We start from the raw sequence: 25,906 nt of genomic DNA, 5'->3' as shown, positions 1-25,906 counted from the left end.
TAGGGTCTGTATGACATCTGTCCAGGATCTTCTGGCTTTCATAGTCTCTGGTAAGAAGTCTGGTGTGATTCTGATAGGTCTGCCTTTATATGTTACTTGACCTTTTTCCCTTACTGCTTCTAATATTCTTTCTTTGTTTTGTGCATTTGGTGTTTTGACTATTATGTGACGGGAGGAGCTTCTTTTCTGGCCCAATCTATTTGGAGTTCTGTAGGCTTCTTATATGTTATGGGCATCGCTTTCTTTAGGTTAGGGAAGTTTTCTTCTATGATTTTGTTTAAGATATTTATTGGTCTTTTGAGTTGGGAGTCTTCACTCTCTTCTATACCTATTATCCTTAGATTTGATCTTCTCATTGAGTCCTGGATTTCCTGTATGTTTTGCACCAGTAGCTTTTTCCGTTTTACATTATCTTTGACAGTTGGGTCGATGATTTCTATGGGATCTTCTGCTACTGAGATTCTCTCTTCTATCTCTTGTATTCTGTTGGTGATGCTTAAATCTATGGCTCCTTGTCTCTTCCTTTGGTTTTCTATATCCAGGGTTGACTCCCTTTGTGCTTTCTTTATTGCTTCTATTTCCATTTTCAATTCCTTCACCTGTTTGATTGTGTTTTCCTGTAATTCTTCCAGGGATTTTTGTGTTTCCTCTCTAAGGGCTTTTACTTGTTTACTTGTATTTTCCTGCATTTCTCTAAGGGAGTTCTTTATGTCTTTCTTAAAGTCCTCCATCATCATGATCAAATGTGATTGTAAATCTAGATCTTGCTTTTCTGGTGTGTTTGAATAGTCAGTGTTTGCTTTGGTGGGAGAATTGGGCTCTGATGATCCATGTAGTCTTGGTTTCTGTTGATTTGGTTCCTGCGCTTGTCTCTCACCATCAGGTTGTCTCTGATGTTACCTTGTTCTGCTATTTCTGACAGAGGCTTGACCGTCCTATAGTCCTGTGTGTCAGGAGTACTGTAGACCTATTTTCCTGTTTTCTTTCAACCAGTTATGGGAACAGAGTGTTCTGCTTTCAGGAGTGTAGTCGTTCCCGTCCACTGGCTTTCAGCTGTTCTTGTAGGCGTGTGTCCTGAGTCCACCAGGCAGGTCACTTGGAGCAGAAAAGTTGGTCTTACCTCTGGTCTCAGGCCTGAAGTCGCTCCTCAGGGCTGGGTTTCAGCTCTCTGTGAGGGCAGCAACCAGAAGGGCCTGCCCCTCCTTCTCCTGGGTTCCTGTGCACAGGGAGCCCAGATGGCACTAGATGTTTTCCTCTAGAGTCAGAAATGTGGGCAGAGAGTAGTCTCCTCTGGTTTCCCAGGCATGTCTGCCCCTCTGAAGGTCTAGCTCTCCGTCCCACGGGATTTGGGTGCAGGGAGCTGTTTGACCGGGTCCGTTCAGATCCGGGCGCAGTCTGGACCCCAGGGCTCCTGCAGCTTGACTGTCCCTATCTTCCTGTTCCCAGAGGCCCTATACAGTTTCCTCTTGGGCCAGGGATGTGGGCAAAGGTGGGCAGAAGTGGCGGTCTCTCCTGCCCTGCAGTCTCAGGATTGCCCACATGTCTGGGCAATGAGCTCTCTCTCGCTCGGGGTTGGGAGCAGGGAGCTGTGGGCCGGGATCAGTGAGGTTCGGATGCCACTCCTTTTAACTTTTCAATGTGAGTAGGTTTTATAATTTTAAAAATGAGGTGGGGAGCTAAACTAAAAGAAAATAAAATTGCCAACATTATTCAGAAAAAAAATGATTGAATCACTTATAAAGATGTCTAATCTGGTGAACTTCCTTACATTAAAAAGAGATTATTCAGCCTACTATCAGATGATCAATAAAAGTAAGCAGATTTCAAACAAATACTTAACACACTACAAACAGCAATAGTACTAAATCTGTCAATGATTTAAGGAATGTCTGTCATTGCCAAACTGAACACATCCTGTAATGAGAACTTCACCCAAAATACACTCTAATATCCATTAACCCCGCATACTGAAATAACAAGAAAAGTCCATGGTTTTACCAGGAATCTCACTTACTAGTAGCTCTTGGCTAGCCTGGAACAAACTGTGTAGACCAGGCTGACCTCAAACTTGCAGCAATCCTTCTGCCAAGTACTAAGATTAAGATATTTAGCACCATGCCCAGCAACATATTTCTTCCAAATATTTTGAACTATAAAATATGGCAACTGAAAGACAGCTTATAAATTACCCTACCATTTATTTCTGTTGACAAAAATAACAAAAAGCCACAGTAATTAGCCATTTATCCTAATGAAATTCCTAAACATAACAAAGGATACTGAAGAAAGCTTTTACATACTCAACTTCAGGCAGGCTCTGACATTCACCTGTAATCCCAACTGCTATGGCCCAGGAAGTTTGTAAACAGCCTTGCCAAAAACTTATCAAGACCCCACCTCCAGCCTGACAGTGGTGGCCCACACCTTTAATTCCAGTACTCAGGGGACACAACAGGTGGATCTCTGTGAGTTCAAGGCCAGCCTAGTCTACAGAGTGTGTTCCAGGGGACAGCCAAGACTATATAGAGAAAACCTGTCTCAGGAAAAAAACAAAAAACAAAAAACAAAAAACAAAAAAAAAAAAAAAAAACTGAACAAACAAAAAGATCACACCTCCAAAAAACAGAAAAGTCTTAAAAACCATGTGAGGAAAAAATACTATCACCCTACAGAAAATAAACATACATCCTGAAGCGCTCATGTGTTCAGTAAGTGATGTGACTAGAATTTGAATCCAAATCTGTTGAAATTCGAAGGTTTAAGAGTCCATACTCTTAACCTGGTGGGGGTGGGAGCAGTGGATCTCTGAGTTGCAATTCCAGGGCAGCCAGGTGACTACACAAAGAAACCCTGTCTCAAAAAAAAAGAAAAAAGCCCAGATTCTTTTTTATGTAATTAGACAAAATGGATTTAATATTAACGGAGAGAAAAGTTTAACTAAGGAGAAAGTATGCTTAAAAGAATACCTAGAGATTCAATGAAATATAAATACCTTATGGTTTAAAAAACGTTAACAATTATTGCTAGTAGTGAAAAAGAAGCAATTTTTTCCAAATTTAGCTATGACACAGGACTTTCCTCACTCTGAGGAAAATTACACTCCAGCTGCCTCCTCGATGACCCGGCTACTCCTGGTTGACAACACACAGCAACATAATTCATATTAAAATCCAAATGCCAAACACAATTTTGAAAATACTCTGTATGTTTACTGTACCTATTCTAAGTATGTTCACTATTAAAATTAATGTTACTTTCACCAAATATACTTCAATTTGTCTAATCTTTTATACCACTTTACTCCAACAAATCCTTCCAAATACAAACCTTCTATACAGTAATTTTAATATAATGTGGTTTTCGCTTGTCTACTGCATAAAAATAAAGCAACTGTGTTTTTTTAACATAAGTTATATATGGTCTCTGTACAAACACTAGAGAGATGGCTCAGCCGTTAAAGGCTAGGCTCACAACCAAAAATAGATGGTCTTTGTACAAAATCAAACTCCTACCTATCATGCCTATTTAAAGATATACTCAGGCTGGAGAGGTGCCTCAGCAGTTAAGAGCACCGACTGCTCTTCCAGAGGTCCTGAGTTCAATTCCCAGCAACCACATGGTGGCTTACAACCATCTGTAATGAGATCTGATGTGTCTGAAGACAGTTGCAGTGTGCTTATGTATAGTAAATAAATAACTCTTTAAAAAAAAAAAAGATATACTCAAAAGATGGGTGTGGTGGAATACACCTGTAATCCTAGTACACAGGAGCCAGAAGCAAGTGGACCTTGTCTCAAAGACAAACAAACAAAAACTTAATTCCAGCATTTGGGAGGGAAAGTCAGTCATATCTCTTGAGTTCAAGGCCAGCCTGGTCTACAAACCCAGTTTCAGAAAAGTCAGAGCTACAGAGTAACCCAGTCTTAGAAACAAACAGAGAGAAAAACCTTTATGTTGAGTTATTACATTTAAAATTAAATCCTCAGCGGTAGAGCACCTGCCTAGCAAGCACAAGGCCCTGGTTTCGGTCCCCAGCTCCGAAAAAAAGAAAAAAGAGGAAAAAAATTAAATCCTCTATGAAATGGATTAGGATTAGAAGGCATAAGGTAGCTTGGAGAATTCTAGTAATATTCTGTTTTGAGATTCCATACTGTTACATAAATATTTACACGTGATGAAAACTCACTAAGCTGTATATTTATTATCTGTGTACTATAGATGGAGTTAATTTATAACAGTTGGACTGTCTCATGGTACAAAAGCAGTACTGTGACACTAACCGACAATGCTATTACCAGGTTTAGTTGTGTTAATATATTTTTAACTTACAATGCTTTATTAGAATGTTATAATTTCATGGGAAATTTAAAGTATGCAAGTAAATGTAGCCCTATAATTCTAGCACTAGAGAGACTAAAACAAGAGGATTGCTGTGATTTTGAGGATAGCTTACACTACTCCTTAACCTGTCTCAAAATGAGTGAATACATACATACATACATACATACATACATACATACATACTTACATACACACACACATACAAGAAAATAGGTCAATAAGATGGGCTCATTTGCTGCCAAGCCTGATGACCTGAGTTCCAATCCTAGAAACCTATATAGTGAAAGAAAAGAACTGACTCCATTAAGTTGTCCCCTGACCTACACAAGGCCCATGTGTGCCCACAGGCATACATACACACAATAAATAAATAGAACCTACAATCTATATACCTGTGTTATTATAGAGCACTTATACTATCCCCTTTACCAAAAAAAGTAAAACCTAGAAAGAAAAATAGCCCACAGAGGTCTGTCACAGACAAAAACACACTTTAATCCAAAAGAAATTAAAAAATGTTTCCTGACAAAAGATATACCTGAACTGAATCCTGGAGGTCAGACAGGAACTAGCCAAGCAAGGAAAGAGTTGAAAGGAAACAGAGCATGAAGACAAGGAAACTAAATTCAGTAAAAATGCATTAAAGAATTCAAGGGAGACAGCAAAGGAAGAAAAGCTCAGAAGGCTGAGGTAGGACAGGCCATATTCAAGGATAGCCTAGGGTACAACTCAAAAAAAAAATCCCAGCACTCAGGAGGCAAAGGCAGACAGATCTCTGAGACTAAGGTCACCCTGGTATACATAGAAAATGACAGGACAGCCAGGACTTCACAGAAAGACTGTCTCAAACAAAGCTAGAGAAAATGTGAGTTCTGACACCCCATGCTACAGCTCAAACTCTATCCTGAAAGCAACAATAAAACACTGTGGACCTTTTTTTTTTTAAGATGTATTCATTTATTATATATAAGTATACTGTAGCTGTCTTCAGATACACCAGAAGAGGGCATCAGATTTCTTTACAGATGATTGTGAGCCACCATGTGGTTGCTGGGAATTGAACTCAGGACCTCAGGAAGAGCAGTTGGTGCTCTTAACCACTGAGCCATCTCTCCAGCCCCACTGTGGACCTTTTAACTGGAAGGACAATTAAATGTGCATTGGTATTATCCATGTCCTTGATATTGCCTTCAATGCTTACCATCCCATTTTATAGGAACTAGCCTGCATACTACCATATACTTTACCCTATGCATACATGTACAAATATTACATAACCAATACTGAATGGCCAGGAATAGTCATTCAATCTTGTTAGCAGCCATTGGGAAGAGGAGGGGAGGGAGGGAAAGCAAACAAAAGCACTGAGCCAAAGAAATTGTTTTGTGAGCACTCAAATCAAAAAGATCCTAGACTGCAAAAGATTTGCTCAAGAATTGAAGTGTAAAAGAGAGTAAGTCAGAAAGCAAGGTGTTGACATGGTAATGACATGGTAGTTACAAAAGACAGAAATGGGGATTAAATGGAAGCTATAAGACAGAAGAAGAAACGATTATATAAAAACTAATAATAATGCAACAACCAGGGGTTGGGGATTTAGCTCAGTGGTAGAGCGCTTGCCTAGCAAACGCAAGGCCCTGGGTTCAGTCCCCAGCTCTGAAAAAAAGAAAAAGAAAAAAGAAATAAATAAATAAATAATGCAACAACTAAACTAAAGTAAAATCTAGGTCTTGAGTGTGGCTCAGTAATAGTGAATAGCATGCACAAATCCCAGGTTCTGTTCACAGCACTGCCATAAATTAAAGTGAAATGTCTTCTCCTGCTTCCAACTTAATAGGTCCTTTTCTTACATCAACTTGTTTCATTTTTCCTGGGTTCGTTCTTGCATGTGCACGTGTGTTTTCCAAAAGCACTCCTTAACTACGTAAGATAATCTGAGTCTTCTCCTTGCAACTGAAAGAACCTAAGAATATTTTTAGAACACTTATTTTGGCAGCAGTGAAAAGAATATACAAAAAAGTATAGTGAAGCCAACAGCAGAAAGCAGAAAAACAAGACCACTTGGAAAGCATCACGGAAGCCTAAAAGGCATTTGAGTTCATTTAAAATAGAGAATACAGGAGAAAAGGAACAATAAAGACATAAAATATTTATTATGATAAAGAAGGTGTGAGATATAATGACAAACTGAATATTGGTAGTATGACAGAATAGAGTAAAAGATGATTTTCATGGGTTCCTGAAAACTTTATGAGAACAGAAGGTGCCACTGCCATTCAAGATGAGAAATCAAAATCAACTGAGTTGCAGTTTCTATCTGCTCTGTTCCTAGTTTTGTGGGGAAGAGAGACAGAGAAGGTTCTGTATTTTTGGATTGGAGTACTTACAAACTAGGACATCATGTATGTGGTCTATTACCAAGTGGTTTACAGAGGTGTAAAGGAAAGACAAGGGTTCTAAACAGCCTCTGTAGACACAAGAATCAATATGTAAAATTAATGTGCCTTTGTTGTCAGGGAATGTGTTTTGTTGTTGTTTTGAGAGCTATTTGTTCTTTTATGGAGACGGAGTATTTCTACATAACCAGGTTGGTCTTGAATTATTAGCAATCCTCCTGCCTCAGCCTCCCAAGTAATGGAATTACAGGTCTATAATACCATGCTTGACTCAAGTTAATGTAGTTTTAAAATAATCTGAAAAAAACTGTTTCCTTTAAACTGTTAATATACCTAAGAAATTTAATAATTCAAATTTTAAAAGTATTAAAATTCTTGGTCAACCTTATTCTCAAACTTTCTGGACTTCTTTGAAAATATTAAAGATTGACAAATATCTACATAATTGCAAATGATTTAAAAAGATGGGGGCTTATATTACTAATTTCTACCATAGCTATATTTCTTTTAAAAGATGTAAATTTAGCTGATCATAATGATACACACTTGCAGTTCTAGCTATCTAAATTAGGTATTTGAATCAAGAAGATAAACTGAGCCCAGAGTTCAAAACACACCAATAGCCATGTACAATGCATCAAGATCATCATCAAATTAAAAAACAAAGTAAAACAAAACCAATGAATTTAATACCACCTCCTCAAAAACAATATACTACTAAATTAACTAAAGAAAAAATTGTTTAAAAACCATTAGCCCTCTGTGGTAGCACCTATAATCTGAGAATTTAATATGCTCAAGACTCTGAGACCAGACAAAGCTAAATTGAGAATTCTAGGACAACTAGGCTAAATGAAAACACTATTTCAAAAAATAATCAGACTTGAGACATAGCTCAATTGATAAAGTGTCTGCCTAGGTACACACAAAGTACTGGGTTCAATCCCTAGCACTCCATTAAACAGACATGGTAGCACATTCATGAAATCCTAGCATTCCAGAGGTAAAGATAAGGAGTTCAAGGCCAGCCTAGGCAACACAGTGAGTTTTGAGGTCAGCCTGAGGGGCATGAGACCCTCTTACAAAAAGTAATGATAGTGGGAGCGGACATTGTTCAGAAGTTAAGATCTCAACCTGCTCTTGTAGAGGACCCAGAACCTATGTCCAGTTGCTGCAATTTCCTCTAACTCCAGCTCTTCTAGCCTCCAAAAACAATGCACTCAAATGCACATAAGCACACACAGATACTCTAATAAACAAAAACAAATCTTTAAAACAGTAATAGTAGTGGTAAAAACAACACATTAGATTGTGATTTATTTTCACAACTAATAATTAACTTTTGAAGAGAACTTAATCTAGGTATTTATGTGCTTTAAATATTGAGTTTCTGCCTGAAATCTTTTCCTTCTAACTATACATCTTTGCCTCCAAAATTTACTACTGACACAGAATCTGATATTATGAATTTCTGCCGTAAATTCAGCTACCTAGTAGCCATTTATTTAACATGCCACATTTAAAAATTAAAATCTTCATCATATGGATCCTCATATAAGGAAAAAGAGTGACCGGATATCTACAATTTTGTCCTCTCTGTATCCTTTTCCATCAAATCACCAAGACTTGTCAACTACCAATATCCGAATTCAGAACCATTATCACCCTCCTAATATATTTCTGGCTTTAGCTTTATTCTACTTTTAATCTGCTTTAAAGTGACTCTTAAAAATGCAAATCTGAACATTCTGGACCCTCACTTCAAATCCTTTAATAATTTTTCTGATAAATATAATTACATCAAAGCTAGTCACACAGTTGTAGCTCAACAGAGTCCATGAGAATTTTACTTTAGATACACTTCTTTGTATAGGTTCAACATAAAAAGAATTATCAGATTTCTTCAAACCATGAAAAGCATTTATACATATAATATCTGATACATTTTAGAATAAAATCTTGCAGTAATTTTTAGAAAAAGGACTAAAAATAAATCCAAGTCCATCAAAAAGGAATACTATCCAACCAGTAAATGAGGCTCTTCCATGAGTACTACTGCTGAAGGATCTCTAGGACTTAGCAATATTATGTGAAAACGGAACCATTTGTGTATAGTTTGTGAGTCTTTAAATTGTGAACAGATATATGCTTATGAATGTTGGAAATATCACATCATACCAGTTACAGAAGCTAAAATAGAAAATGAATAGCTGGAGACCGGAGAAAGAGAGACTTTTTACTACACTATTCTTCTGTAGACTTTAAAAGTTTTTGACTTTTAAACTGTGTCTCCTTAGAATCTATAATATAAATTGGTTTTTCTCCCTAGATTACATGCACGAGTACACACAGAAAATGAAAAAAAAAAAAAACTTAAGAACTACGAAAATATTACTCCCCACCCTTACATAAACATTAAAATCATACACTTAACACTTAACATTACGTTTCCTTCCTGACATCTCAGGAGTACAATTTCAATATTTTATTCAATACTTTACTACTGAGAAAGCTGTTAATAATGACTTCAATACTGAATGACATTTATACTTGGTCCTTGGAGAAGACAGCAGCACTGGCTGTTAAAATTACTAAAAATATTAGTCGTCAAGGATTAAGAAACAGCTATAAATCCTGTTTTTCTAACAAGTTCAAAAACAGTAAATCTAAAACTCCTCTGGTTAAAAACCTATGTATCTGTTTAAATCTACAAAGTGTTGAGACAAATACTATATGAAGAGTTACTTATCTTCATTGGTGTTAATGCAACTTAATGCTTACAGAAGCCCCAGAAGTGTCAAGACTTAGACTGGTTCTCTCATTCTACTGAAGAGACGATGAGGAGCAAGCAGCTTGCCCTTGTAACAGCACACACACCCTCCCTTGCTGGGCTTCCACACTCTTTCCCCTCTTTCCTTTTCAGCATCCAGTCCTGAGGCTCCAAACATAGGTCTCAGTCTGACTTCTTAAAATTCAATGGAGTGAATACACTGGACTAAGTAAATAACCCCTTCAAGTTTTCCTGGAAATTTCTTTTCAAACAAAGATCCCGATTGGGTAGAAAACAGGTAACAAGGTCTGCTTAAGAAGAGGTCTTCTAGAGAAGTGTAGACCAGGACAGGGGGGCGATCCAGCACTCTGACGGTGATTTGAAGGGCTGACCGGAGACCTACCAGGTAAGAACATCATGACATTGGGACTATCTGAAAGCTTGTATGGGTAGGGGGAAACCTAGCAAACCGGGCTAGAAGTAAGCTGCGTGAGGGTCCCTATGAAGGCTCAGGTATCGATGATTCGTAGGAAATCCAAAGATCTGAGACATAGCAATGGATTGGGAAGCAGTAGTGGCCTTGGCTCCAGCACTAGAATCCGCTCAGACATAACGGAGTCTAGAGGCTCCAGTCAGAGTCCTAGGAGAGTCTAAAGGGGTTCTAGCAGGAGGTGGAAGGGGGCCGGTGACAGAACCGCCCCGGCCGCTGTTGAAGAGAATGGTGTCTGGCCAATGAAAGGTATGAGAGAGTAGGTAGAGTCTGGGGGTGGAATCCGGGCAGTATTCCGGCGTTCGCTAGGCTTTAGGGGCAGAGCTGCTGGCGGGGCGTCTCCGCCGGGGCGGGGCGGGGCAGCCCTCCGGGAGCCAAAGAGCCGAGCGGGAGACGTGGGCCGGGCCAGGCCAGGCGGCAGGGCCGCTGGGTGCTGGGGCGGGTCTTACCTCTGGCTGCGCCGCGGTGGCCACCACAGCCCCTTCCTCTTCGGCGGTATCCGCTTCCCCGCCTCGGTTTCCAGGGTCAGGCCGGAGAAAGCAGAGGCCAAGGCCGCCGGGGGTAGGATGGTTCCTCGAGGGTGGGCCCAGCCGCCTCAGGGTCCGAGAGAGCGGCGGCCGCGCATCCCCCGCCCTGTCAGAGAGACTCCGCCCGGCCTGGGTAGGCACATCCCCCGCCGCACCCCGCCCAGAGAGCACGCGTTGGAACGGCCGCCTAAATCGCGGTCTCTGCTCTTGCCCGTGGGACCCGTATCTCCGCCGCAGTCCCTCCCTGTCCTGCCAGGACTTTCCGACAGCCACCGCCAACTGCCTCCGCGTCCACAGTCCGCTTGGGCCTGCGCGCCCCCGACCCCGCTCACGCGGCCCCGCCCCGCGCGGCTCTCCAGCAGCAGTCGAGCAGGCGCGCGCGCACTTACCTCCCACGCCCCCTGCTGCCAAGCCCCAGGCAGCCCCGCCCGGCCCCGCCCCCGCACGTGACGCCGCTGGAGCGTGCTGCATGCGCTTGCGCAGACACGCCCAGTTTCCTCCACCCTCCGATGGCCCCACCTCCTCATTCCTTCCTCACTTTACGGCTGTGGGGAGAACCCCGTGTTAGAGTCTCTACTGCTAGATAGAGACGTCGTAAGGTTGGAGAGGCAAACTCTGGGTTTACGACCTTAGATCTCACTTTCCGGTCAGTACCGAGATCCCTGAAGGCTGGTTGGGCTGGTGAGGCCTGAGGAATAGGTAAGAAGCCTCCTCCCTACTTAGGTTTGTCTCAGTTTGTGGAAGCAGTGGATCGCTTTGCAGTCCACGCAGACTCTAGTGTATCCGAGTCCCTTCCCCATTCTGCGGCTGGATTCTCAGCTCCGCCCCTTTTCCACACATGCACGCCCCTCCCCCCACTTGTTCCCGCCCCCGTGTTCAAGTATTTCTTTCCATTCATTCCACAGACTTTTCACTGAGTTCTTTCTATGCTGTAAAACCCAAAATATTGAAAGAAAATTAAGTAATCTCCGCTTTTCGAAGCGCTGTGATGGAGGGGAAAAAAAAGAATCCGCAATTGTAACACAGTAAAATAACATGGGATGGTCTGAACACAAACTGGGGGGTCGGGGGGATCCTTGATTGCAAAATAGGACTTCTCCCAAATGACTTTCAGGCCTGTGGAGAACTTGTGTTAGGACCCTGCTGAGCCGTAACTGGTCAGAAAGAAAATGGGAGAAGTAGAGAATGGCTAGTACAAAATCATGTGACCGCGACCTAGAAGACTAAAAGCAGAAAGACTGACATACACCTAGTAAAAACCGCGCAGGTAGACTTCCATTTGAAACAACCAGACTATGTAGCGAGTGGGTTTAAGGCCAACCTGGAGTACATAGCAAAATCTTGATCACAAGGGGGTTAAAAACTTACTATAGCGAGTGAAAGAAATGAACCAGATGCAGTTGCAAAGACTGTTTTTAAAGATGACCAGTTGTCTGGGTTGTCTGGCCTGTTAGCTCCTGAAAGAATAAGGCAGCTAGATCGACAAACGGGAAGCCAGTCTGAACCAATGGGGGGGGGGGGGCAGATTCGGTGGTACACACCTTTAATTGCTACATTTGGGAGCAGAAGCAAGCCAGCCTGGTCTGCATGGAGAGTTTCAGGCTAGCAAGGGATACATAGTGAAACCCTGTCTCAAAGAATAGAGTCGTTTAGCTCAGTGAGTAGAACACTAGATTCTGGTCTGTGGTTCAGTCCTGACTTGAGGGGGTGGGGGGTGGGGGGCAGTAGAACGTGAGGAGTGAGTGAAAAGTGAACCATGGTACCTGAAAGTGAGGAGAGGTAGAGAAGAGCCGCAGAAGAACACGAGCCTGTTTGTTCATCAGAATCACCCGGGATGCTTTTTATTTTAAGTAAAACTAATATTATTGACCTCCTCCAGTAAGCTAAAGCTCACTGGGTGACTATCGATAAGGATGGAGCCTATCAAACTACACAGTGGAGTGATGGGTGGTGGGAACAGACAAGAGGCTGAGGGGGTTGGTTTCGCAGCCTTAAACGTTGGAATCCTTTAACAACAAAGAATTGAAGATGAGAAGCTCAAGCAGAATACTGAAATAAATAACTGCTCTGGGAACTGAGAGAAGGGAGCCACGGCCGCCCTTCCAGTCAAGACAGTTCCATGTGCGTGGGAGAGGATGGAGGGCATGAAGGCGGGAAGTTTGCAGCTAGTGCTTTGTGCCTGCTAAGCATTGCTCTACCTCTGAACTCTAACCCCAACTTCTTTCCGGTTTTTTTTTTTTTTTTTTTTTTGCTCTTGCTTTTGGTTTTTGCAACAGGGACTCACTGAGTTGCCTAGTAGCCTAGGCAGACCATAAGCTTTCAGATCCTCTTCGCTTCGGCTACCAGTTCTGCTTCCCATCTCCAATCCTAGTCAGATCCACCTCAGTTATTGACTCTTCCTCTTCCTGGTAACCCGGTTTATAAGCTATATGTCCAGGTTCAGAGCTCAAGAACCATCTACATTTTCATTCCCTCCCCCAAAACAGAGATGAGCCAATGATAAAATTCTATGCCCAGCATCCACTCCACCAAGACATTCCTGTACCCTCTGCCTGGACAGTTTTAAGTGTCTTGATCATTTATTAATTTAAGAGCAAGATATAAAGATGTTTAAAACAACCCTCTCACAGTCACACAGTATTGGGGAAAACAGGCTTTTAAACAAGGAATAATTCATTTGACAGTCAGAAAAAAGTTGTATGAGGGAAAGCTCAAGAAAGCATAGCTGCAGTATGTTAACTAGGGTTAATCAAAAACCTGTCATTCTGCCTCCAGATAAGAGTGTTGTCTGATAAGGTGAAAGCATAGTATGAGGGAAGAGTAGAGGTGGGAGAAAGATGAAGATGATAAAATGTGAATATATTATGAAGAGCCTTGAAATCCATGTTACAGAACTTAAATTCTGTACTCTAAGCAACTAACAAGTATAAATGACCAAAAACTCTTAACCTCTTACAGTCTAGATGCCTTTGGAAGTTTGGTTTGTCAGCCTGATCTCAGGAAATTCACTTAAATGTATACAATAAAATACGTAGAAATAAGAAACCAATGTTAAGTACTTAAACACCTTAAAATATGTAGCGTAGTTACAGATGTATTTCTTTTCGAGTTAAGTAGCGTGTAGCAACAGGTCTAATTATACAATGTCAGAATAGTAATGAATATACATTATATTGAGATTACCTGCAACAACTTTAATATGATGTGAAAATAGCAGATTTTTGTGACAAAGACTGTTAAGACTACAGTGATTGCCTATAATTATTGAAGAAAATGCTAAATGTTAGCCAGGATGAATTGTAAATAAAGGTAGATTTTTTTTCCCCCATCCAAGCTCTTAAAACCCTTCATTTTTAATCATGCCCTGCTTTATGGATCCCCAGTTTCAAAATCCCCAGTGTAATAGTTCTAAACAAAAATATGGCATAGTAGATCTGAAATTGGAAAAGAAGATAGATTGGGGTGAGGATAGAGAAGTGGTTGCTTTTCTGTTCCCTAATAGCCAGAACCTTCATTGGCAATAACCTTTTGTGTGCATATATAGATATAGATATATAATTGCAATTCTAGAAAATAATTCAGGGGGGCTGGAGAGATGGCTCAGTGGTTAAAAGCACTGACTGCTCTTCCCAAGGTCCTGAGTTCAAATCCCAGCAACCACATGGTGGCTCACAACCATCTGTAATGGGATCTTATGCCCTCTATATAATAAATAAATATTTTAAAAAATAATAATTCAGGAAGGTAAATTGGAGCTATTGTTAGGAAGTATTTATGGCAAGCTGTAGCTTCTGCTTCATCGGAAGATAATGAAATGTTACAGTTTTGGAAGAATATGATTACAGTTCTGTTTGAAAAAGTTAATGCAGAATAATGCCTAAGTTAGTTGTTAAAAAGAGAAGATAGGGGTTGGGGATTTAGCTCAGTGGTAGAGCGCTTGCCTAGCAAGCGCAAGGCCCTGGGTTTGGTCCCCAGCTCCAAAAAAAAGAAAAAGAAAAAAAAAAAAAAGAGAAGATAGAATTGGTGTGGTGGCAAAGGCTTTTAATCCCAGCACTGAGGAGGCAAAGGTAAGTGGATCTCTGAGTTCAAGGCCAGTCTGATCTACAAAGCAAGTTCAAGACAACCAGGGATACATATGAAGACCCTGTCTCGGGTGGTGAGTTAGAAATCAAATGATTAGCTAATAAAAATAATTTGACATTTGAGACTCAATAGGATATTGAATATCTGTACTCCCAGGACTTGAGAGGGTAAAGCTGGAGGATCCCTGAGAGCTTGAGGCTGGCTTGAGACTCTATCTCAAAAAACAAACAAACCAAAAAAAAAAAAAAAAAAAAAACAACGACAATAAAAAAACCTAGATTGGAAAAAGCACATACATCCCTAGTCTGCATCAACTGGTATCTTATGTGACCGAGAGGTAAGCCCAGCCTTTAATATTACTAGTTCTTTACTATTGTTAGTACTTCTGTAAAGCAAACACTTAACCACACACTCAGAGATATTAATAACAGGTTCTCGATCAAACTGCATCTGTACATGTGTGTATCGTTTTGGACTTGAAGTCAAGACACCTGTTTCTCATCTACAGCCATACCACCCTACAGAAACCAGATCTCATCTGATTTCAGAAGCGAAGCAGGGTCAAACCTGGCTATTACTAAGATGAGAGGACACTTCTCTTCTTGCCAATCCTTTCAACCCCTAAAATGAATAAAACTCATTAAGGAAAAGATTCTCAAGGCCCAGATAACCATCTCCTTCAGACACCAATGGGTTACCAACTTACTGCTCAAATCCCAGTTGGTACCCAAATTATGTGCTTGTTAAGTGTACTTAAAACATGGAAGGGGGTTTCAGAACGACTAATCAGAGTGAGTAAAGTTTCTTAACTTCTAGAGCCAGTTTCTCTGAGAAGCCATCTTCTTTAGCATAACTTGCTTATACTGACTTTCTTTTCAACAGACTAAAAACTCAAGCTCTGTAAAATGTGAGGTTCTGCTATTCATTCCCTTTGTGAGGTAGGGATGGGAACAAGCCTATCTGACATTGGAAATAACACTAAAAGCTAGTGAAGCATTTTAAGAATTTCATTACTTACAGAAAAATCTCTGTAAGGTCCTTTCTCTAACTTCCAATTAAATAGCTGCCTCTTCCATAATTATCTGTTATAAAGGTACTATATCATACTTTGGACACCGAGAAACCCTCAGTTGTCTCAATTATAGCTATTATCCTGAGAATCTGTATTATAGGTTCAAAGATCTCCTACCTTCTCTGGTGGCCAATGAATAAAACTCTCTCAGAGTGGTCTGATAAACTCTGTTCTACAAAACAGAGGCTTGGGAATTTCTACCCCTAAGCTCCTTTTCTCACAAGTGTTTTTGTAACAACTATTAAGTTTACATTAACAACTAAACTAAATAACACAAAATAGCTAGCCCTACTTAATATATGATTCAACCTTGGTCCACTACTGTGTAAGTGGCTGGTTGGTGGGGTTGTCTGTTTTGTTGTTGTTGTTGGTTGGTTGTCCATTTGTTTTGGTTTTTTATTGTTTTTTTCTGGCGGTTGGTTGTGCTTGTTTTTAAGGCAGAGTCTCATCTTGAATTGACTGTATAGCTGAAGCTGGCTTTGAATTCCTCATCCTCTTACCTGTACCTCCCAAGCATTAACAGAAAGTTGTAGATATCACGACTAGATCCCATTAGAGTCCATATTTCCTTATTATAACACAAAAACATGATTTCTATTACTCATTAGCTATATACTAAAGCCTTACTATGTCTGTGTGACTCCAGTAATTAATTACCTCTTCACTGCTAGGCTTTGAATTTTACAGAAAACATTAAAAGATGGGGCTGGGGATTTGGCTCAGTGGTAGAGCGCTTACCTAGGAAGCGCAAGGCCCTGGGTTCGGTCCCCAGCTCCGAAAAAAAAGAACCAAAAAAAAAAAAAAGATGTCCCCGGCATTGTGATGCATACCTTTAATCTCTATGAGTTCAAGGTCAGCCTGGCTACCTAGTGAGTCTAAGGTGACCAGGAATACATGGAGAAGCCCTATCAAAGAAAAAAAAGACCCAGGCATGATAGCATATGACTGTAATGCTATCACTAAAAGATACAGGAAGACCATCAGTTCAAGGTCATCTTAAGCCGCTTTGCAAATTCAAGGGCAGTCTAGCTACATGAGATCCTGACCCTCAACAAAGGATTTTATACAAACTAAGTTTACATTAAAGGCAAGAAAGCATGACAATCATAAATTGTACTCCTGAAGTCAAAATGCTAAGTGATGAATAAAATTCCTTTCATGGTCTATTGTGTGTGTGTGAGTGTGAGGTGCTTAGAATTGGATTTAGCGGGTTGGGGATTTAGCTCAGTGGTAGAGCGCTTGCCTAGCAAGCGCAAGGCCCTGGGTTCGGTCCCCAGCTCCGAAAAAAAGAAAAGAAAAGAAAAAAAAAAGAGTTGGATTTAGTGTGCTGTGCATGCTTTGCAAATGCTTCACCACTGTGCTATATCCCAGCCTTTTGTTTTTGTTTTGTTTTGTTTTGTCTTGAAACAGTTTCTTAAATTGCCTGCCTAACTGACCTCAGATTTGAGATTATAGACATGGGTCCTATGCTCAGCTGAAAATATTCTCTTATTTACATTGGTGCACCTTTCTCTAGAAGAAATTCTTCAATGTGGAATTGCTGGTCTTAAGGATGTATACACTGTAAAGTTTAATAGCTACTGCTTAAAGTTCTTTTTCAAAAGAATTATAACTCCTCCAGCAGTGCAGTTTTCTTAGATGTTTTCCCTATATTAGAGATTATTAGTAGTACGTATGTGTCTCCCTATAGAGTAAACTATCATCCCTACTGGAAAAAAATTAGGTGTATTTTTGTTTTATGTATACAGGTGTTTTGCCTGCATGTGTGTGTACCATGTGCATCAGTGCCCTCAGAGGCAAGCAGAGTGTCAGATCCTGGGAACTGGAGTTCCAGATGTTTATAAGCTGCCTTGTGGGTACTGGGTATTAAACCCAGGTCCTCTAGAAGAGCAATCAGTCCTCTTAACTGCTGAGCCATCCCTCCTGGCGCTATGTCTTAACCCCATTCTCTTTAGTGATAAAAATGAAAAGCCTACTGGCATTTTCTTTTTTTTTTTTTTAAGATTTATGTAATTATTTTATATATAAGTATACTGTAGCTATCTTCACACACCAGATGAGGGCGTCTGCACCCATTACAGATGGTTGTGAGCCACCATGTGGTTGCTGGGAATTGAACTCAGGACCTCTGGAAGAGCAGTCAATGAATGTTCTTAACCGCTGAGACATCTCTCCAGCCCCATATTAGCATTTTCTTGGTTTTATTTTTTTCTCTATTATATGTTTGTAACTTAGATCTGTTTTGTTAATTTCGTCTTCTCACTTTTCCTTTTTAAGAACTATTTTCTTATAAACATTGCAGATAGTTTATATGTATAGCAAATATTATCCATCTTTATTACTTGACATTAAAGATGGGTTTATTTTATGTTTTTATGTCTGTCTTGCATTTCTGCAGGTATTTCTGTCATTCTGCTTTATAGCCTTGGGTTTATGTATTTTAGTTACATGGAAGGCCTCTTCTACAAGAATAAAAATTGTGTTGTGTTGGTTTGAATGAGAATAGCACCCAGAGGCTCAATATTTGAATACTTGGTCCCCTGTTGGGGAAACTGAGAAGGGTTAGGAAATGTGGCCTTGTTGGAGGAGGTATGTCACTGGGGTGGGGGAGGTGGACTTTGAGGTTTAAAAGGCCTTGTCATTCCCAGTTAACTCTGTCTCCTTGTGGTTGTATCTCAGATAGCTCTCAGTGACTGCTCAGCACCATGCTTCCCTCCCTGTTGCCGCACTCCCTGACATGATGGTCATGGAGCATGATGACATGACATGGAGGTCATGGTTAAACCTCTTAAACTATACCCTAAATAAATTCTGCTATAAGTTCTTTAGTCATGCTATCTCATCAGAACAGATAAGTAATACTTTCAGAACTTAATGTTTTAACTTTAGGTTTTTGCCCATTGAAACTTTTCCTAAGTTTTTGGAGGGCTAATGAAATAAGTCATCATGAATCTAGACTAGAGTTGAACTCATGATCTTCCTGCCTGTGCATCCTCAGTGTTAGAATTACAGGCATGTGCTACCACACCCAGCAGCTGCAGAACTTATTTTTAATCATTTGAAGTCCAGTTTTATCTTCTTTGTCACCCTTACAGACCCATTTATATTCTCAAGCTGTTTAAGAATGGCATCTTGAGCTGGAGAGATGGCTCAGTAAAGCACCTGCCACAGAAACACAAATACTTGAGTTCAAATCCTTAATACCAGTGTACAACAGCAGACATGGTGGCTATATCCCTGGTCCAGAGCATAACAAGGGGCAAGCCAGATGGCTCAGTAGATAAAAACACTTGCCTCCAGTCCTGAGTTTAATCCTCAAAAGTCTCACTTGGCGGAAAGAAGAAATCAACTCCCAAAAGTTGTCTTCCTCTGACTTTCATGTGTATGCCATGACACGCATAACCTCTAACATACACTAAATAATAATTGTAAATGTTTTTAAATATGAGCGAAGGCCCAGCATGGTGGAGCATTCCTTTAATCCCAGCACTTGAGAGATAGAGGCAGGCAGATCTCTGACATTGAGGCTAGCCTGGTCAACAGCGTGAGTTCCGGGACAGCAGGGCTACACAGAGGAACCCTGTTACAAAACAAAACAAGAAAATTTCCTTTATGATAGTTTTGTGTCTAAGAAGTTTTCAGAAGGAATTCTCTATTTTACTCAGGTAAAATATCCACTTATTAAATCTCCAGTTTGAGAGGCATTAAAAATATATGACTCCTTAAAATACTTGAAAGAGTTATATATAACTTGATGGTAATTTTTACATAATTTTATACAATCCCCAATGCTTTAGGGGTCCATTAAAAGGAAATATCCAACTAGGGGAATGGAAACAAAAGATAGGTTCTCTCTGTGTAGCCCTGCCTGCCCTGGAACTCACTCTGTAGACTAGGCTGGCCTAGAACTCAAAGATTCTCCTGCCTCTGCCTCCTGACTACTGGAATTAAAGGGCGTGCGACCCAGCTAGGCCTGATCTATAAAGATCAAGTTATTTTCAAATGTTATTTTTGAACTATCTCCCCATCCTCTGGCTGTAAATCTTTTGATGACATAATAAATATCTATTACAATCTTATGCCTTAATCTTTATCTTACTGATATTTCTTCATTTTACACTGACATACCCTATGATAAAAGTTGTACATTGGGGCTGGGGATTTAGCTCAGCGGTAGAGTGCTTGCCTAGGAAGCGCAAGGCCCTGGGTTTGGTCCCCAGCTCCGAAAAAAAGAAAAGAAAAAAAAAAAGTTGTACATTGATAGTCTCACTTTCCAGAGGAGGAAATTGTGACTTAATGAAAGTAATTTGTTTTACACACCTGATACATAACAGAACATGTAAATATTTAAGTTGAAAGTTTAGAGTTCTTTCTTGGCCAGGGTGGTTTGGCCTAAGCCTAGTTTAGTTCTGTTTTCATTAGAATTCAGGGTGTTGAACTATCATGGTTGTACTATATGAAGTTAAATCAATCTTTGGTCTATATACTTGATTTTTTTAATTTGTGTCTATGTAGGTCTCTGTGTGTGTGTGTGTGTGTGTGGGTGTGTGTGTGCGTGCGCGCACGCATGTATATGTGTGCATGTGTATGCGCACACCCAGTTACAGAGAAGTGAGCATCAGACCCCTTGGAGTTAAAGACGTCTGTGAGCTGCCTAGGAGAGCAGTGAGAACTCTTAACTGCTGAACAGTCTGTCCAGCCCAGATTGGGAGTTTTAAACTCAGACAAACCATAAAACTTTTCCCCTGTTTTTAGGTGCTGGGGATCAGACACAGGGCTGTGTATATACCAGGCAAATTTTCTCCTATTGAGCTATCCATAAAAACTATTTGAATAAAATCTGAGCTTCACTAGGAATGGTGACTGACTCAGAAAGCCAGCTAAGGCTGGAGAATCAACCAAAGTTCGGACAATCTTAGACTACATGAAACCTTGCTTCAACAAACCAGTAAGTAAATAAATAGGAAAAATGCCTCTAAGTATGTGAGTGTGAGTGGAATAGATGGAGTGTAGACAGACACAAATTAGAAGATGAGTATATGTAGGTGGTGACAGACTGAACACCATGTGTAGTCTTGTAGTCACTTCCTCCAAGGTGAGGCAAACTGTTGGGGTACTTGTCTTACAGGCTCATTTTTATTTGTAACTGGCTACTAACTGAGGGTTGGAGAGAATTAACAGCTCAGATATTTCCAAGGTTATATATCCTGACATGCACCCCTATACTATAGTTCTTGATGGTATAAAACAGTGGTTCTCAACCTTTAGTAACAGTTCCTCATGTCATGGTGACCTCCAACCATAAGATTATTTCTTTGCCACTTCATAACTATAATTTTGCTACTGTTATGAACCATAATGTAAATATCTGACATGCAAGATATCTAATAATCAACTCCCAAAGGGGTTGCAACCCACAGATGGAGAACTTCTTGTATAAAGGAGGACTATGTCCAGGAAGCCTAGCTTGACACATGTGACTAGCCATTCTCTTTATAATAATATAATCTTTTTTTTTTTGGTTCTTTTTTTTCGGAGCTGGGGATCGAACCCAGGGCCTTGCGCTTCCTAGGCAAGCACTCTACCACTGAGCTAAATCCCCAACCCCATAATAATATAATCTTATATCAAGTCCAAGTACTTCATTTCCACCAAGCTGCACTGACAAACTGACTACACTGTCATTTGGTGTCAGCCTTAGTATTAATAAGATCAGGTTTCAAACAATCTTATTTCAACTTTTACATCTGTCATAAAGAGCATACAAATTATGGTATAAGATGTTTTCTTTTATGAATATCTCTTGAGAAAAAGAAAAAAACTATCAAACGCCTGAAGTGATAGCTTATGCTGGTAATCAACTTGGGAGGCTGAGACAGAATCACTGAATTAGAAGCCAGCATGGGCTACATAGCAAGTTCCAGGCCATTCGGGACCCTGTCTCAAACACAAATAACAAAACTATTAGATAGTAATAAAAAGGATGCTGTTACATCTCCTGAGTAAGCATTTTATTTTTATTTTATGGACATTGTGAATATTTAACTCAACTCTCTGATTAGCTGCCAAAAAGCTTCAAGCCAAGTTTGTGGCTCACCCATAACCAATGTGCTCTATGCCTCGTTGACTTCACTCTTGACTCCAGTTTGTCTGAACTCTAGTTATTCTTTCCTCTTCATACCCCCACCCCCACAGTCAGTGTTCTTAATTACTGAGCCACCTCTCCAGCCCTCAAAATATTTTTAATCTCTTAATTTATGCATTCTGTATATTCAAAAATACATGTAGTTTCTCATAAGCAGCCTTATATTGTTTTTTAAGTTTTTCAGATTATCATGTGCTGGGTGTATATAGGACTGTCATTATCACCTCATTTTACTTCTTAAGATACTGATACCATTAACCGCCTCATTTTACTTTAACATTTTGTCTTGAAAGGTATTTTTTTATATACAGCTTTTTGTGGGTTTTGTTTGGCTTATCAAGACAAGGTTTCTCTGTGCAGCCCTGGCTTTCCTGGAACTGGTTCTGTAGACCAGGTTGGTCAAACTCACAGAGCTCCACCTGCCTTGCCAACCAAGAGCTGTGACCTAGAGTTATGCACCACCACTGTCCAGCTTTGCTTTGAGATTTGTATGGTTTTGATTACATGGAATTGGTTATATCAAACTTGTATGTCTTTTTGAAGTAAAACCAAATAGTAAAAATAATTGATCTAATAGTTAGGATTGGTTAGATTAATATCATAATTCTGTTTTCTTATATTATGCTTTGTTTTTTTCTTTCAATCTGCCTGTGACTCTTCCTGCTCTCTGGTTTTAGAAGTACTGCTGAGTGGCCAGGTCAGTGCACAGCAGTTATCCAGTCCCTCAACTGTCTGTAGACTCAAGTAAACCATCTTCTGCACCTGCAGACTTGCCTTTGTTAGTACAGCCTTGGCTGTTCACATGCATGTTAATCCCACAGACACCTTACCTGTGTTTCCTCTGAATTAACCAACCTGTTAATTAAACAAGTAAATATGAATATTTTGTTTCCAGCCCCCATTTGCTTTAATTGGTTTGTAGTGCTAGTTGGAGTTTCTGATTGTGTCCATGGTGTCATCTAGTTGATAGCCTGAATATTATATATACAGCTTTTTAACTCTTTAAATTCTGGGCTTATTTGATGTATGCCCTTAATCCCAGCACTCAGGCAGCAGAGACAGAAGGATTTGTTTGTATTCAAAGCAGATCTACATAGTGAGTTCCAGGCCAGCCAAATCTATATAGGAAGAGCCTGTCTCAAATAAATAAACTTTTTAATTATCTTCAGGGGAACTTATTTGGCCTTCTTTGCAGCTCTGAGTTATGTAATGTTCTTTTTTAAGATGTTCTTTTTACTGGTAACCAAAACCAAGACAGTGGATCAACAATGTAGGTTATCAAGAGAAAGCACTTGCTATGCAAGCCTGGTCACGTGAGTTCAATATCCTGAACGACAAGATGGAAGGAGAAAATTAACTCCTGCAGGTTGTCCCTGACAGCCAAATGTGCATCATGATATGCACAGTATAAAATTAAAATTCTATATTGTCTCTGAAATTTTTTGTTTTCATTCTAATTATTCATGTCCAGTACATAGGCTAAACTTTCTTTAGTGTGTTTTTTGTTTGCTTTCTTTTCAAACAGGGTTTCTCTATGTAGCCCTGGCTACCCTGGAACTCACGCTGTAGACCAGGCTGGCCTTTAGCTCTGAGACCCACCTGCTTCGGCCTCCAAGTGCTGGGATTAAAAGCCTGCACCACCAGTGCCAGGCTGTAGTGTTTTATGATGTTACCACTGGTGGAAATTATTGAATAAAAGCTGTAGAATTATATGTCATATTTACCACAATTCTGTAAGAGTAGTTACTCTTTGTAACCCAATATCACTTCAGCAGTAAATACTGTCTTCTGACTCTCCTTCAGCTTCTGGAATTTCTGAGAAGCCCTGCTCAATACAAGATGGACCCTGTGGTCTTGAGTTATATGGACAGTCTATTGCGACAATCAGATGTCTCACTATTGGACCCTCCAAACTGGCTCAACGACCACATTATTGGGTTTGCCTTTGAATACTTTGCCAGTAGTCAGTTTCATGATTGCTCAGACCATGTCTGCTTCATCAGCCCTGAAGTCACCCAGTTCATTAAGTGCACCAGCAGCCCTGCAGAGATTGCCATGTTCCTTGAACCCCTGGATCTTCCCCACAAAAGAGTGGTATTTTTAGCCATCAATGATAATTCTAACCAGGCAGCCGGAGGTACCCACTGGAGTTTGTTGGTTTATCTCCAAGATAAAAATAGCTTCTTTCATTATGATTCCCATAGCAGGAGCAACTCAATCCATGCAAAACAGGTAGCAGAGAAACTGAAGGCTTTCTTAGGGAGCAAAGGAGACAAACTGGTCTTTGTGGAAGAGAAAGCCCCAGCTCAACAGAACAGCTATGACTGTGGGATGTACGTGATATGTAACACCGAGGCCTTGTGTCAAAATCTCTTTAGACGACAGCCAGAATCCCCACTGCAGCTCCTCACCCCGACATACATCACAAAGAAGAGGGGAGAATGGAAAGATCTAATTGCCAGACTTGCTAAAAAAAACCGAAGTAGCTACTGAAGAATGCTTGTGATGTTTGAAGTCTGGTCTTTCTGCCTTTCTCTATGGTGACAGCCTCAGTGCCTGAGGGAAAAACACTAGTAGATGAAAGTTTACTATTCCTGCTTCTTTATTGTTCTGAAAGAATGTCATCCTCTGCGTTCTCTGAATGGGAAGTTTCACTGTAACCCTGAGGAGAGCAGTGCATTCTGTGAAAATGTCTGGAACTTATGTACCAAAACCTTAAAAAAAAAAAAAAAAAAAAACCAACAACAACTCATTACACAGTTTCAAGTAAGAGTCTTCTTTTCTTGTTGGTATAAAACTATTGTCCCTTTTGGTCTCCCTTCCTCGTTGGCTTATTCCAAAGAAGAAGTGATATTCCAAAGCAAACCACTAAGATATGAGATCTAAAGATGTGCCTGAAGAAAACAACAGAAGAACCAACATCTTTGTCTCATAGCCATAGTGAGAGGCATCTGACTGGAAGTGGATCGTTACCTAACTCCATTTATGGCCTTCGATTTATAAAAATAAGGTGTTCTCTGGTGCAAAGGCTTTCCTGTCTGCAAATAATACAGATGCCTTTACCTCATCTTTATCTATTTCCTGGAATGCTTTAAGAACATGGAACTTCATTAAAATAAATGCCTGTGGGCTGGGAAATAACTTTGAGGAAGAGCGCCTGGTGTGCTGTGCAGGAAGCCTTGAACTCAATTCCAACCTGCAGTAAATTTAACACAACAACCCCCTTGCTGGCATGTGGCGCATCTCTTGTTTCCCTCAGTGAATAGGTGACTCAGGTCTAAGTGTAATGGCTTCCCTTTGCTGTGTCCTTTACAGGTACATAGTCCCTCCCTTTATCTCACATGCTTTGGTTCTAAAACTCACAGTTGATAACTAACCAAGATTAGCTGTTATTTCAGACATGTTTCTACTTTTGATAGCTATAGCTTTTACACTAATCTGGCATAATTGTTTTCAGTTATGTCGTGGTAATCTCCATACTGTCGATGATCTGAAACACAGAGGCAGTTTATTTTTTAAAAATAAAGAAAGAAAAAAGTCACCTTTCTCAAACCTAATCCAAAATGCAGATGGTATAATTTTAAAATACGGAACTGGGCTAGAGAGATGGCTCAGGAGTCAAGAGCTCTTCCAAAGGCCCTGAGTTCAAATCCCAGCACCTACATGGTTGCTCAAAACCATCTGTAATAGGATCTGATGCCCTCTTCTGGTGTGTCGGAAGACAGTGGCAGTGTATTCACATACATGAAATAAATAATCTTTTGAAAAAAATTAAAATATAGAACCAAGACTAAGAAGAAATGTTATCCCCCACAAAGCTATTGATAAATTTTTCTAGTTGTTTCAAATAATTTACACAAAAAGTTGGACACACACATTAACTAGACCCTGATAACAATTTGTAATGCATATGGGATATAAAACCCAAAGATATGATTCACCCACTGAAACTGACTTCAGCTACTTCTCCACTCTAATCTTGACCCTAGCCTTAATGACCCAGAATAACCTCTCCAGTCAGCAACTACAGAGGTGGATACTCAGTTCCCTGGAGCCAGGAAGGGGAAGATGGTAAAACTGTA

The 25,906-nt window shown here is 40.2% G+C and overlaps 2 protein-coding genes across 12 annotated transcripts in view; one reads left to right on the top strand and one right to left on the bottom strand.

The window, feature by feature from the left end:
- Myo9a (myosin IXA) overlaps positions 1-10,939 on the bottom strand; it is a 203,242-nt gene extending 192,303 nt beyond the window's left edge. For 9 of the 11 annotated variants that reach the window (XR_010053925.1, XR_010053926.1, XM_063264814.1 and 6 more), the window contains exon 1: positions 10,447-10,928. The gene's annotated coding sequence lies outside the window, so the exon portion shown is untranslated. Of the gene's footprint in view, positions 1-10,446 lie in introns of all 11 variants that reach the window. The other 2 variants (XM_063264818.1, NM_134335.2) reach the window with 2 other exon arrangements.
- A 236-nt stretch (positions 10,940-11,175) lies between these two features.
- Senp8 (SUMO peptidase family member, NEDD8 specific) lies at positions 11,176-24,562 on the top strand. The gene is made up of 3 exons (NM_001012355.1): positions 11,176-11,223; positions 22,502-22,521; positions 23,628-24,562. Exon 3 carries the CDS (start codon positions 23,664-23,666, stop codon positions 24,315-24,317), a length of 654 nt encoding a protein of 217 aa, NP_001012355.1. The 5' UTR covers positions 11,176-11,223; positions 22,502-22,521; positions 23,628-23,663; the 3' UTR covers positions 24,318-24,562.
- Positions 24,563-25,906: the final 1,344 nt, after the last annotated feature.

The sequence above is a fragment of the Rattus norvegicus genome, chromosome 8 (genome assembly GCF_036323735.1).
Source record: "Rattus norvegicus strain BN/NHsdMcwi chromosome 8, GRCr8, whole genome shotgun sequence".
Taxonomy (NCBI): Eukaryota; Metazoa; Chordata; class Mammalia; order Rodentia; family Muridae; genus Rattus; species Rattus norvegicus.
The sequence above is the reverse complement of the archived record's forward strand: the minus strand, read 5'-3'. Positions and strand labels throughout refer to the sequence as shown.

Excerpts from the sequence above, each read along its gene's own strand:
- Senp8 (NM_001012355.1), top strand. The coding sequence starts at position 23,664 with ATGGACCCTGTGGTCTTGAGTTATATGGACAGTCTATTGCGACAATCA.